At 47.3% G+C, this 13,683-nt stretch overlaps 1 protein-coding gene across 1 annotated transcript in view; it reads left to right on the top strand.

Moving 5' to 3' along the window:
* The window catches only part of LOC146207313 (cadherin-like and PC-esterase domain-containing protein 1), a 55,618-nt gene that overhangs the window by 11,667 nt on the left and 30,268 nt on the right, over positions 1-13,683 (top strand). Inside the window, exons 6-8 of the mRNA XM_084576500.1 lie at positions 1,858-1,943; positions 3,815-3,899; positions 12,696-12,903. Coding sequence (XP_084432626.1) covers positions 1,858-1,943; positions 3,815-3,899; positions 12,696-12,903 — 379 coding nt within the window. The remainder of the gene's footprint in view (positions 1-1,857; positions 1,944-3,814; positions 3,900-12,695; positions 12,904-13,683) is intronic.

The following is a 13,683-nucleotide window of genomic DNA, read 5'->3' as shown; positions in this document are numbered from 1 at the left end:
GTCACCTTCGTCGTACTACCGAATTGTTCTGAAGGCATTATTATCGGCATTGATTTTTTGAGCGATTGTAGCGCTGTAATCGACTTTGCCGACCGCCGCCTCACGCTTCGTCAGCCTCGCACTACCTCGGCGCAGCCAAAGCCCACGGTTTGCACGCACGCGTCTTGGCAGATCACTTAACCTTACCGTCACAGTCGAGCGTGTTTCTTCGTGTCAGGTCCGACAACTTTCGCAGCGCTCCGCAGCACTTTACTAAAGGCACGGCTATTGGTACCATTGAGTGCATTACCGCCCCTTTCACGTTGTGACCCTGTCCGAAGTTGCTTCCTCTCCGTCCTCTTCGCAGCAAAAGGACTTGGAGTGCAGGTATTGGGCCAAATCTCTGCGAGCGAGAAAGCCAAACTACTAGCGGTGCTTGCGGAATTCGACGACTGCTTTTCCACGTCATCGGGAATTCGCCAGACAACCATTACCAAGCATAGAATCATTATCGACGACGCTGCTCACCCTGTTCGTCAGGCACCTTTCCTTGTTTCCTTCAAAGAGCGCGAAATCATACAGAATCAAGTGCACGAAATGCTGACCGACGATAAAATTCAACCCTCACGCAGCCCATGGGCAGAGATCTGATGCTGATCAAGAAAAAGGATGGCACTCTTCGGTTATGTATTGACTATCGGCGCCTCAACGTCATAATCAAAGACGGTTATCCCCTTCGCGCTTCGATGACGCATTCGATCATCTACATTCTCGTTACTTTTCGGCCATCAATCTGAAAAGTGGTTATAAATAGAAGTCGATGGGCACGATCGAGACAAGACAGCCTTATCATCCCGGATGGCCTCTATGAGTTTAAAATGATGCCTTTCGGCCTCTGTACTGCTCCATGCAACAACAACTATTAGTACGGGTAACACGGGTAACTACGGGTAACTACGGGTAACTACGGGTAACTACGGGTATTAACTACGGGTAACAGCATGAGAGTGGCCCCTTTTGCTGTTTATTTCGTCAGAGAGAGAGAGAGAAATAACATTTATTGCACCCGTCATAAGGTTGGTGAGGATCCGAGGCGAAGCTCTGTCCCAACCATGTCCTCCCCCTCAGCCGTCGACCTGGATCCCTTGGATCTTAGCAGCGGCCAGGGCAAGACGGATGACTTCTCGTTGCCCTTTTTCGTCCTGCTTGAGAAGTAGTGCCTCCCAGGACTCATCTGTTCGGTCAGGTTCTCCAAATCTAGGACACGTCCATATAATATGGATCATGTCCGCTATGCCATTGCAACGTTTGCACCTGGGGCTAAAAATTTCCGGGTGCCACTTGCTGTAAAGCTGGGGGTTCGGGAATACTCCAGTCTGTAGCTTACGCCACATAACCTCCTCGCTTTTGGTGAGTTGCTTACACGCTTTTGGTAGTACTGATCTGCCTAATTTGTAATGATTTAGGATATCTTGGTAGGTGTTAAGGTCATCGTCGAACTGCAGGGGCTCCTCATCGCGCAAGGGGTACGGGGTTGCGCATAAGTCGTCACTGGGATCCCGGAATGTAGCTAATCCTCGGGCCAGTACGTGCGCTTTCTCGTTCCCCCTCAACCCCTGGTGCGCCGGTGTCCAAATGACCGCGACCTTCTCTGCTGGTGGTGAACCACTGGCCAACACTCTTGCTGCTATAAAAAAAAAACAATATAAGGTGGATGTTTTCAGTGTTCATTCTTATCACAGGGCGCTATCAAAATTTAAATACGTAATCTAAACCACATTTTGAAAATACTGGTTTGCTGCCATCTTGCACGAATAGCAGTAAAAAAGAAAAGGTTCTGCTACATAACTGAACTGTATCTTTTTTTGCACATTTCAGTCAACTGCGACAGTCCGTCGCTCTGGATCTGTCTAGGAGCTTGTGGGCAGCTACGACGGAACTGTCATGCCAAGAGCAGAACGAAGGTAAAACTCTTCAGCTTCTTACTTTCTTAAGCGAAGGCATTTCTTGCCTCATTAGTGGCGTGTACAGGAATTGTAGACAGAGCGTGTCCACGTGAACTGTCAAGAGATAAAAAAAAAAAAAAAGAAATATCCCCGCAAACAGAACAGACTGGGCTTCCTTAGACCAGACACGACAGCACTATTATCGCCGCAGTTTTTGTTTTTTGTTTTTTTTTTTTAATGCATGGAAGTACGCTACTAACGCAGCCGATCTGCAACACTGCACCACACTCTCGCGCTGTGCAGTGAACATATTCGCTTCATGAAGTTCAATCTGCGCCGATGCTTTGTTTAAACTGATAGGCATGTATGCCGTGCATTTGGACGCGTGCGGGCGAAGTCCGCGAGCGTACTGTCAGGCGAATCCACAAGGCAGCGTGACAGAACTCTCAATGCTTTCGCATTTTCTCACGTAAGAAGGCTTAAGTGTTCCCCTGTAATTTTTCGTTTCTTTTTTCCGGTCTTTCCTTCTCATTAAAATGAAACTGCCGAAGCGCCCCTCGTGACTTTAGCTTTTACCTATTTTCTTAAATAAACAGCAAGTGTCCTAAACTGAATATGCATTGAGTGTTTGTGGGTATTTAGGCATAAAATAAAGGGTTAAAGAAGATAGAAATCAAATTTTAAGGATGGCATTCGGTACGATTGCGCATTTCGTGTCTGATGCCTTCTTGAATCTAATTTGAGCAAATAAGAGCAATAGGGGGACAAAAAACGGGAGTTGCAGCATCTTGAGAAAAAGGCTATGAGCAGAAACGGGATGCATTCCCTCCCTTTCCTTCATTTAAACCAAGTCCAAGCGGCATCTAACTACGCTTAGTGAAACATAGCCAGACTCGAGCGGCGGCGGCACGCGCACTCCGCCGCCACTTGAGTCTGGCTGCGAATGAAACAACTGGCAAACTTGATGGGTAATCAAGCGGTGAACTTTATCGGATGCGATGACATAAAACGGATCTAGTTCTTTTTCGTCCCTATAGCTGCGCCAAACCCTGCAGATTCGAACAGACGCCGTTCTCAGACTTCTTTTCAATCACTTGCCAGTTAAGAGTTGGCGAAATTTATATCTTTTATTTTCACCCCTACTCTCTTCGCTCAAGAGAGGCTCACATATTGAGACATGCTGTTGCTTGTTGTGTATATGATGCTTTCTTCATGCGTTAAGATCACATTTGACAACTAGAGCATTGAAGATACAAACTTTAATTTCATAATTATACGGCCACATGTAAAAAATACAGAGTTCAAGAAAAAACAGCAAGTACAAAGTTTGGCTGAACTTACGACGATGGGTTGAACGCCTTAAAGGGAGAATATCACATTTATAAGACACACATGTAACACATTTATCAGCATGCTGACTCCTGACACTCTAAAGCTTTCTTAAGGGTTCCACAGAATCCTTTCTGGGGAGGCACAACTGAAAAAAACGTACACTCATCAAGTACTAAACAAAAAAAATGATTTAAAACATGACGTTTCGGGACCCCTACGGGTCCCTTGATCGCATAGTGGCTGAAGAAAACGTACATTCGCCGAGTACTGAAAGAAAAAAAGTGGTTTAAAACATGACGTTTCGAGACTCCTGCAGGTCCCCTTATTGTGATCAAGGGATCCGTAGGGGCCGCGAAACATCATGTTTTAAACCGTTTCTTTTTCTTTTTTTTTTTTTTTTTAGTACTAGGCGAGTGTACGTTTTCTTCAGTCACTACAGCTTTCTTCGATCTCCCTGCGCCAGCGAGCCCACCCCAAGGCGTCCTCCATTTTAAGCTGCGCGGGTAAAGCAATGCCTAAACTGCTGCATAAACGAAGCGCGCTGCTTTCTCCTGCAGGTAAACCACTTCGAGTCGCTCAACGAACAGCTCGGGGAGAGAGATGCGCTCTGCAACACGTTCAGCATGCTCCGGAGGCACAGCGGTAAGCTGCGTTTTCACGCCCAAGGTCTTGCACAGAGCGAATATGTAATTTGCGCTAGAGGAACATATAGAAAGGAATCTTGCCGAGTTTGAATGCTAGTAATATCGTCCCTAAGATGCAGGAGCATGCCGATTCTGGGTCACCTTGCCATGGATCGAATTCATTCTGCATGCTATAGAACCAGGACACAAGCATTTGCAGAATATAAATTATTAATTCTAGCACAGTGCACACAAATAGAATAATTAACACCAACCATATCATCTGAGGTAGTTCACCTATAATCTGCTTGTTGCAAACTTGAACTTTACCTTCTCATTGACGTCGTATGGCACAGAGGGCCCACACAAGTTGGTCAGGCGGTATGCTAACTTGGGAAGTACTCTTGTATTTTAGCCAACATCATGCAATCGCGCACACATCATTACGAGTATAAATATCAGGGATTCCTCGCGAGTATTGTACACGGCCTACAAGTATGCAAGCACACAGCCATGCTGGATTCGTGATTAATAAAAATTTCAGGGGAGCATCTAAGGCACCTTACGTGCAGCAAGGCGAATGCATTTTGGCCGCCTTGCTGCGATTCTTAGAACGCCCCTGATTCTCCTAATGGAAGAGAGCGATCTCTCTCTCCCTAGAGAGAGGAGAGTAGAGGGTTGAAGGTTCTCCCTCTCTCTCTCCCTCTCTAGAGAAAGAGGGAAGAGGTGGAGATGGTGGAAAGGGAGAAAAGGAGAGGAGAGGAAGAAGAGAGTCTCTCGTGAAGACCCTATTCCTCTATTTCTTTCTGTGAGAGAGAGTAGAGAGAGAAGCTACCTCTCTATCTCTCTCCCTCTCTGTTCATCATTGACTATCATTACCTGTCACTAACTATAACTATCAGTCGCTATATACCAGAAACCCACCAATATCCCGCGGGATCTCCCGGACACATCTCGCGCACACTTTCTGTGGACGCCATTTACGGGCTGTCAAAGGCTCTTGCCTTCAAAGCCGATAGCATGAATGCACGGTTTCGGCTCAATTCTGCACTTATCTCACCGTCGACAGTAGGTATTCGAGGAGACACCGCTATCATTGGTTTTTCCCAACTGGGCAGCTTGCTCCACTTTCCTCGCCGCTTTCAGTGCTTTACGTACTACAGGCGGGCGATCGGTCAAATATGTCTCTCCCTCTCTCTCTGTGCGTGTGTACGTGTTTGAATGCGTTCGCGTTTGTGCGTGCACGCGCGCGCGTCTTGCAGATACGTTTGGCCGCTTAGACGCCTTCTCACCTATGTGTACTGTCACATAAAGCAGCTGTTGGCGACATAGGCGGAGCCCATCTAACCCTTCAGTCATTCAGTTCCAATGCAGCGCTACTTAGCACCGAGCATTTGGAAGCGAACACGAAACGGATAAAAGATGACGACTATTTACCGGCTATGAAGGGCTAAAGATATACCAATCACAATGCACTGCATTAACCTCTGCGGCAGTGTCAGAGTACTTTGAGGTGTCCGGATATAACACCGCACATAAGCACCGGCGTTGGTTTGATTCCCGCTATAGGGATAAGAGTCGTCTTCTTCTTCTTCATCTTCTTTCTGGACACTATTTAGCTTCAAGGCTTCCGGAAACATTCGGATAGGGCTTGATCTATGGCCTCGGTTTCGTTGGCGTTTCGGGACGCAATTCATTTTAGTGAGCACAAAATTTCAGTTAAACGCAGTTTATGTCTTAGAAAAAACTCGCGCGAGAATAACTTTCTTTCTCGTTCTCGTTGTTTCCCGTCAGAGACGGAATCTTTAAAAAGTAATCCGAGTCTGTGTGACAAGGACAAGATTGGTGGCGGTCTCGTAAAGTTACGTATGTTATGGGAACCCACACCACTGCGATTGTTTCGACGTCTGTCGAAAGACGCGAGCTAGTGACAACGATGCAACCATTTATTACTCACATCTCTAGGGTCTATTATTAATGCGATATCCCCAAAAGCTTCAGCGGAGACAAAACAAAAAACGTAGCGACATACGGCGACCTTGCATCATAAAATTCGCTGATTGCCGACAGGGTGTATGACATCATGAAACCACGGGACATGGCCGAGTTGGCAGGTGCTGTGGAGACTGGCCGGTAGCAATTTGCAGGTGCGCAGGTCGCATGGCATGGTCGAGCGGGGCGACAGGCTTCAGAGTATGTCATTTGGCAGCCGCGCTTGGCTATGTGCAGATCTGTCCAGGCAGCACCAAGTATCAGGTTGGAATGGAGTCATAATCAATGTCACATGTGTCTACCGTAGAGAAAATTGCCTGCAGGCGAAGAAGTGTGCTGTTAAAGATGGAACATCGGTGGCTGCACAGGGGGATCACCGTAAGCGGCGAGCAGCAATGAGCGAGGAGGAGAAGCACGCTTAGCGGACTTCAGATTTTAATGCTATCGAATTGTCAACACGTAATGTAAACAAGTGCATCTCAGCCCAATGTATTCTCCCCTGTTCTCTGACACACGTGATGCTTTATCGGACTGCGCAACGATATAAATAAAGTGCACTCACTTCCATCTCAAGCCTCTCAGCTGAACGACCTATCGGATCAAGCATATGAGGTCCGTTCCATCATTTACTGTAATGGTGGCTAGTTAGGTCGTAGAAACGGACTTTTACGTAAAGGTAGAACATATTGCGGGAGGTGGGAGTGCTCACTTGATGGATTATCTTATAGCTGCTACAAAGTTCCTGATGTACAAATCACCGATAATTGCAGGGCGATTACCAGGTCGTTTGGGTGTGGTAAACATGATACATCGGCAGTCCCACATGCCAGAAGCGTGCGCTTGTAAACTCAGGGCCGGCGTGCCGATCTTAGTGCCATCCACGTGTCGCTATGATGGAGCTATTATTACCGACAGAATCCGCAAGGCCAATCCAACCAGCAGCAATGGTAACAACCTGAACCTGTACAAGCATGTAGCTACTAAATAGCCAGTCTTCCGGCTTTTCTTCAGTTACTAACGGCAATGCGAGTCTAAAAAGACGCAGAAGCCAACGAAAGAATGCCGAGGTCATTTGAAGGGGCGATGTGAAAGCAGCGTTAATGGATGTTGAGTCGCGGACGTTCACCTCATGTATAATCTTTGCTTAGAAATTTCCTTCGACCCGGAAACGAAGTACTTAATGTCAGTTTGTTATTTGTTTACGGCAGGAGACGCTCATGCGTTTCTTTCTTTTTGCTGTTATGCTTTTCTTGTCGGTAACCGTCTATTTGAAATTTGTTTATGGTTGCAGAAGATTTTCATTGTTTGTTGATGAGATAGAATTAGGAGCCTTATCAAGGGAATAACTAACATTCACAATATTCACTGGTTGGTTGAAACAGTGGTGACGCCATAGGGTTTTGTGACCTGCCAGAGATTGGTCGACGGCGTGCGTAACGTCATGATAGCCCGTGGCATGGCCGAGTCTTCAGGCACGTTGACATTTGGCAGGTGCGCTGCTCGCTTGATGTGAAATCACAATAAAGCGACACCCACTAAAAAAAGAACTGGCATAATGGTTTAAAAACGGGTGCAAAAACTATAAAGAAAGTAGCAGTACAGTAGTCCAATTCTTTAACTGGCGTTCGTGACGGCCGCATTATCTGTGATTCTGAGCGTCACAGAGGAACTAACCTGCGACAAGTCCAAGTGTACGGAAGGGCTCACTAAGTCCTTGCTTGATAGTAACCTTCCGGCAAGTTTTGTCCGCGCTAAAGCGCTGGAGCATAGAAAAGGCGGCCATCACGCACTCCACTTAAATATTTGGGCGGCTGTACGTGGCTATTTTATTGAAAAAAAAAATAACAAAATGAAGTAAAGAGATCTTTGCCTGCATCTGTATCTGCTATTACAAGCAACAGAAGCACCTGAACGGGGCCGCCGGAAATAAAGGAACAGCGAGGGAGCGATATGAAGAAAGGATCTAGGATAAGGGAAAAGCCTGATAAGTGCGAGCAATAGCATACAACATCCACTTGTTTGGTTTGGTTTATGAAGTTTAACGTCCTAGAGTGACACAGGCTATGAGAAAATGCCGTAGTGGAGCGCTCCAGAAATTTTGACCACCTGGGGGTTCTTTAACGTGCACTGAGATCGCGCAGCACACGGGCGCCTTGCTTTTCGCCTGCAATGAAAAGCGGCCACCGCGGCCGGGATTCGCCTCCTTGGGCACAGTAGTCGAGCGCCCTATCCAAGGCGCCACCACGGCGGGGCACGTCCGCCTGTGTTCTCGGCATACGGAAGCTGAGGTAATTCAAGACCTCTAATTTGCAATTGGGGTTCCTGTCGTTTTATTTTGAATACTGTGCTCGCTGACAAGGAATTTTCTCCCTTTATTGTTCATCTACTTATCACTTAATTAAGCGCGTCGCCATTTCATTCGCATTTCAACCGAATTCGTGCAATTCGTATGGTGGCTTATTTAGTGCAGGTGCGTACGGCTTTTGACCTTACTGTTGTGGGGTCTAACCCTGGCCGCAGCAGTGACATTTTCATTTAGTAGAAATGCAAGAACATCCGTGCGCTGTGCGATAAGACCGCGCATTAAAGAACCCCACGTAGTATAAATCAATCCGGAACCTTCCACTGCAGCGAATCGCATAGCACATGCGCACCAGTGGCACATTAAGCCGCTCTTATTGCCAACTTAATTTTATTTGCTGTTTTCTTCGCGTACTTCGTGCAAAAACAAAACAAAAAGCGGTCTTAGTAATCCCTATCTCTTCCTCCTCCTCATAGCGTGTGCCAACAAAGTCCAAAACTTTTTGTGGGCGCTGTTCTTGAGAAAGCAAAGCAGAATACAGCTGAGCTTCCATTTAATGGCGTTATGGTGTCGCGCCTATATCACGGCTGCTGGGCAGAGCTCGTTATGGGCCCAGGTGAGTCAGGTGCGCGCATGCAAGCAGGGAATTTGCGGCAAGGCCTTTGCGCCAAGAAACCGCCTCGTTGGATTAGGGGTGTCGGACCGCAGCGTTACAATTAAAGGCAATTTTAGCCTCCTTACATAAGCGAACGTGATGGGTTAGCTCCGCATCAGCCGCTCGTTTACGTTCTCGGCGCTCTTTTGGCGAATTAGTGGATGCTTTTCGCGATGTCGTTTCCGCAGCGCCTGGCTTTGCAGAATGCGGACGCACTTGAATTCACTCGTTCGTTCTTTCTTTATTTCTTTTAGAGTTGTTCAGAACTATAAGTTTTTAACAAAAACATGAAAGGAGGAACGCTATTAACGCCTTTTTGTGGTTTACAGCAAGCAAGCAGGCTAGCCAATGTGCTCAATTAACGCACACTGACTGCTCGCACATACCTTCCAGCGAAGGACTTACTACCGGCAGCGTTTCATGCTGTGCGATACACAGATCCCGGGTGCTCGCATAAGCTCGTCATAGCCTTCGTTCCCTGCTGTGAAAGAAAGTTGGGCTTCGTCCCGTAGAAAAAGTTCCAAACCGAGACGCAAGGCTGCGGCACCGTATTAAGCTTTAATTGAGAGGCAAGACGCGGCCTGATTGTTGAATTGTTGTAGATTGTTGTTTAGCGGTTGTTGAATTCCTCAAAGAACACAACCCAAGAAAATGTGTTGGCTTCAGCATGGATGTCAAGGATTTGTATTATAGCCTCCCCCATGACTGCCTCCTTAAGCGTGTTCAAATGTGCATTACTGAAGACAATAATGAATGTGACTTCATTGACGCCTCAGGTGTAAGTGTTGGAAGTTTCGTTGAACTTTTGAGGTTCTACCTGGAATCCACCTTCATAGGCTGGAAGAACAAGCTGTATGCGCAGAAGGCTGGAGTATGCATTGGGTCGAGTGTTGCACCGGTCTTGAGTGACATCTTCTTAATGTACGTGGACAGACACCTGAAGGATAACTTGGAGGGCCTACATCATTCCACCTTCAGGTATGTGGACGACTTTTTAGTATTAACAGACAGTGAGGGATTCAATCAACGAATGAAGGACATTAGGATGTTTTTACTGAGTGTGGATCCGGGATGGAATTTACTGTTGAAACACCAGTGGACGATCGGTTACAGTATTTAGATATTTTGATTCAATTCGGTGATGATCATTTTTGTTGGGAATACAACCCGAGATCGATGAAGCCGTTGCTAGGCTCCAATTCGGGGCATTCCAAATTAGCGAAGAATGGGATGATCAACACATGCTTATTAAATGCGTTGACGAAATCTTGTTACCACGGCATGGGCAAGAGTTTTGAAAGACAAGTGGAGAGAATTGCAAAGGCCGGTTATCGGGAGTCAGTTATTATTGAGGCCAGTTGCCGGGTACTGAAGAGCCTTAAAAGAATGCACAGACTGAAATCCCCTGCCCAGCATGGCTGAGAAGAAGAGGAAGGTTGCGCTGGTATCGTATGTGCACAGAATTTCACATGGCCTCAAAAATGTAGGCAAGAGGTATGGTGTTGACGTCGCATTGACCGCCCCGCTCAAGATGAAGAGGATCTGCCCGGCTATTCAAAGGGAAAGAGAAGCGAAAAAGCAAGAATGTGGGGTGAAACATAGAGACCCATTTGTTGGGTGCAAGACAGGTGTTGTGTACAGGCTTCCACTCTCTTGTGGAGCCTGTTATATAGGACAAACAGGACGATGTATTAATAAGAGACTACAGGAACACCGGAACAACTTGGAAAGCGGCAAGGACAAAACGTTTCTGGTATCACATTGCCATTCATGTGAAACAATGAAGAAGGAGAAGAAGTGCACTCCTATATTTGACAAGGTTAGGATTTTGTATCACCACAAAGAAAAGGTGACGAGAGAGATAGTGGAATCATATTTTATTTCAACGGACAATAAGTGTGTCAGCGAGACTTCTCTTGCTCTTTCAAGCAAAGAGGTGTCTTTTTTGAGTGACTTTTTGTGCAGCAGGTGAACCCAGGGGTTGTTTCACGTGATTGTTTCGTTTTCTTCATGTTCATTTTTATCTGCGCCTTGGAGTAAAAGGCTTAGGCATAGTTGTGAGTCAGCGCTTGTACTGTGGCTTTCTTTTATCTTGTCCTTTGTCTTCGTGTTCGCGCTGTTTAAATTAATAATGAATAAGTACCAACTCGGCCAACAAAGTATCTTGGGTCTGATCAACCCGCAGACGACATTGTACGACTCACTCGCCTCCTCTCCGGAGAGGGTATTTACACCTGCCTAGTTAAGGAAGTGCGCTTTCCCATTACAGAAAAAAAAAAATTAATGCTAGAATATTAGAGACTACTGGCAACGCGTTAGTAAGCTTCAAGGCGAAGCAGGTTGTCTTTCAACGCAGGAAAGCGCGGCGACCTATCATGCGATTATTTGGTTACGGTGTAGTGTGTCGCGAGATGAGGTTGCATGGCCGAGCTGATATGCGCACTGTCAGGCGGCACTGCCCCACATAGGGAAACAATATCCGGCGTCGCCGTTGGATAGCGGTGGCGAGGAAGAGGAGGAGAGAGAATGCGAAGGGGCACCACGGTCGAGAGAGGGAGGAGTGGAGAATAGGAAAACGTAGAGGAGCGCGACGGCGTTCACCATCCTTCTCGGTGGTGAGTCGGTGGCGGCCAGGGAGAGGAATGAGAGGAGGAGAAAGCGGCACGGGGCGGCCGCTTTGTTTGATACACTTTCTCGGCGGTCTTGACAGAAGTTGCGTGCCGCATCCGCATAATAGTGTAGCGTGTTGTAGAAAACTAGCGCTAAAACTTTTATGTCGTATGAAATATCATTAACCGTCCGTAATTTTTTCAGACGCACGTAATGTCACGTCGCCTGGGGCAATGCGGTTGCCTACATAGAAGTTGCTTTCAATGACTTAGTCATATTTCATTCTTTCGCTGTGCGCTAACGAATACTCCGCTGCGGCAGAGTTGAGCGCTGGGTATTCGGCTGCGGCGCTGAATCATCATCGCCGTGATCTTTCATTCCATCGTTTCGCGCTGTGCAAACGCTTGGCGCGACTAGCGCTACCTGCTTGTTCACGGCTTATAGTTGACAATATACAAGAGACAGAGGAATCGTCTCTGCCGCCATTGAATGCTCAATGTAACGAACAGCCCACATTACTGCATCCAAGGCGTTAGATCGCGTTGTCAAGGGCTAAAAACAGCGATCTGCGCCCTGCTGTTTTGTACAACACGAAATAAAGAAGCAGCTGAATGCTGTGACAAGTGAACTACGCCAAAAACGGCGAAGGAAGTCCTGCACGTTGTGCAGTTATGAAAACTCACTCCGCCATCAGCGCCCTACTTAATGTATAGGGATGCAGTGAACAGACAGACTATCCTTGGGGTTAGCAGAGTGGATTCCAAGGAAAGGGAAACTAGCACAGGGAAGCGGGTAGCTGTGCGCAGAGCTGATAGTCTGAGAACGTGTAGGTACGAGGCGATTGCCCCTGAGCACACGATGAAAATAAGCGTGGGAAAAGCCGTTCCACTGCAGGGGCCATAGCCTGGCTGGCTATGACGGTGATTCGCGTTCAAACAAGGGGCGCGCGACGTACCGTCGCGACATGAATGACGTCGCAATGCGATTTATGCATATACGAAGCTGATCCCACCGGTCGTCCGATCCCTCTTTACTCGAAGCATCATTCACCGCCACATTCACAACAAATGCGTAGCAGAATGCGGCACTCAGGCTTTCGCCTTTCACCACTTTAGTTGCCAAAGTGTCTCGTAATTTTTTTTTTTTTTTTTGTCGTTTCCACCTAACTTGGCGTTTCGCTAGACCGCAACAGAAGCGAGCTGAATCGCGTCGGAATCAAACGACAAATGTGCCTAATGCCTATCTTTCGATTTCAGCGGTCAGCCAGCGGTCTGCGCTTCCCCTGTGCTTTGTGCTGCCGGAGCAGGCGCAGCAGCTGGCGGACGTGGCGAGCGCCCTCGCGATGACGCAGACCTCAGCACCCGACTGGCTGCTCAGCCCCGTCGGCTCACGGGTGGGGCGCAAGGTCCGGGCCACGCAAGTCCCCACGGTGGCACTGGCCGATGCGGGCCTGCTCCAGAAAACGTGCGTTCTCAAAAAGCCAGTACCATGTCTACTGCACTCTACGCCTAACGCAGGTCTGTCCAGGTACCGGTCGGCGGCAGGTCAGCGTCCAGACTGCAGGGCAAAGATACCACGTAATGCAGTCAAATCATGCATTGTCCACCCGTCCTCTCTCCACGCCCCTGTTTTGAATGTTTACAAAAATTTTCAGGGGCGACCATTAAGATGCTGCTAGAATAACATACATATGCCACTGAATTTCTGTGGACGCAAATAATCCTGGGTATCACTAGCTTTCCGGAACTGATTGTTAAAACGGCACCGAGGGCAAGGCGGCTCCGTCGTAATGCCGCTCAAATAGTACTTAGTCCCACTGCTAGGTTGTAGAGATCGAATTCTCATTTCAAAAGAAATCAGGCAAATTCACCGAAATCCTCCCGGAAAAGCTCCTGCGCTGAAGCCGCCCCGATTCCGCGTGCAATGTCCTAGCATTAGCGCGGCTCTGAGGTAATTTTCTTCGGACTGTATTCCGCGTGAACGAACTCAGAAACGCTAGCAAATTGTAACCGCTAGGCTGAGATACTTGTTCTATTCACAAGGAGTAAGTATTATGCATTACGTTTAATTTTTTAGTTATAGTATACTACAGGCAACAGGGCCTACGCATCGGATCAATGTAGTTTCGAGTAATAAAATGTATTGTGGCCCAAGGGTGAAGCAAACAAGCACAAACTAAACGAAAGAACCGGCAGAGCACTTTGACGTGATTAAATGTTGTTATACAACACATCAGAAGACTGT

Source organism: Amblyomma maculatum, chromosome 1, assembly GCF_055883805.1.
Source record: "Amblyomma maculatum isolate TAMU_Amacu chromosome 1, ASM5588380v1, whole genome shotgun sequence".
Lineage (NCBI taxonomy): Eukaryota > Metazoa > Arthropoda > Arachnida > Ixodida > Ixodidae > Amblyomma > Amblyomma maculatum.
This window is presented reverse-complemented; position numbering and strand designations above follow the sequence as displayed.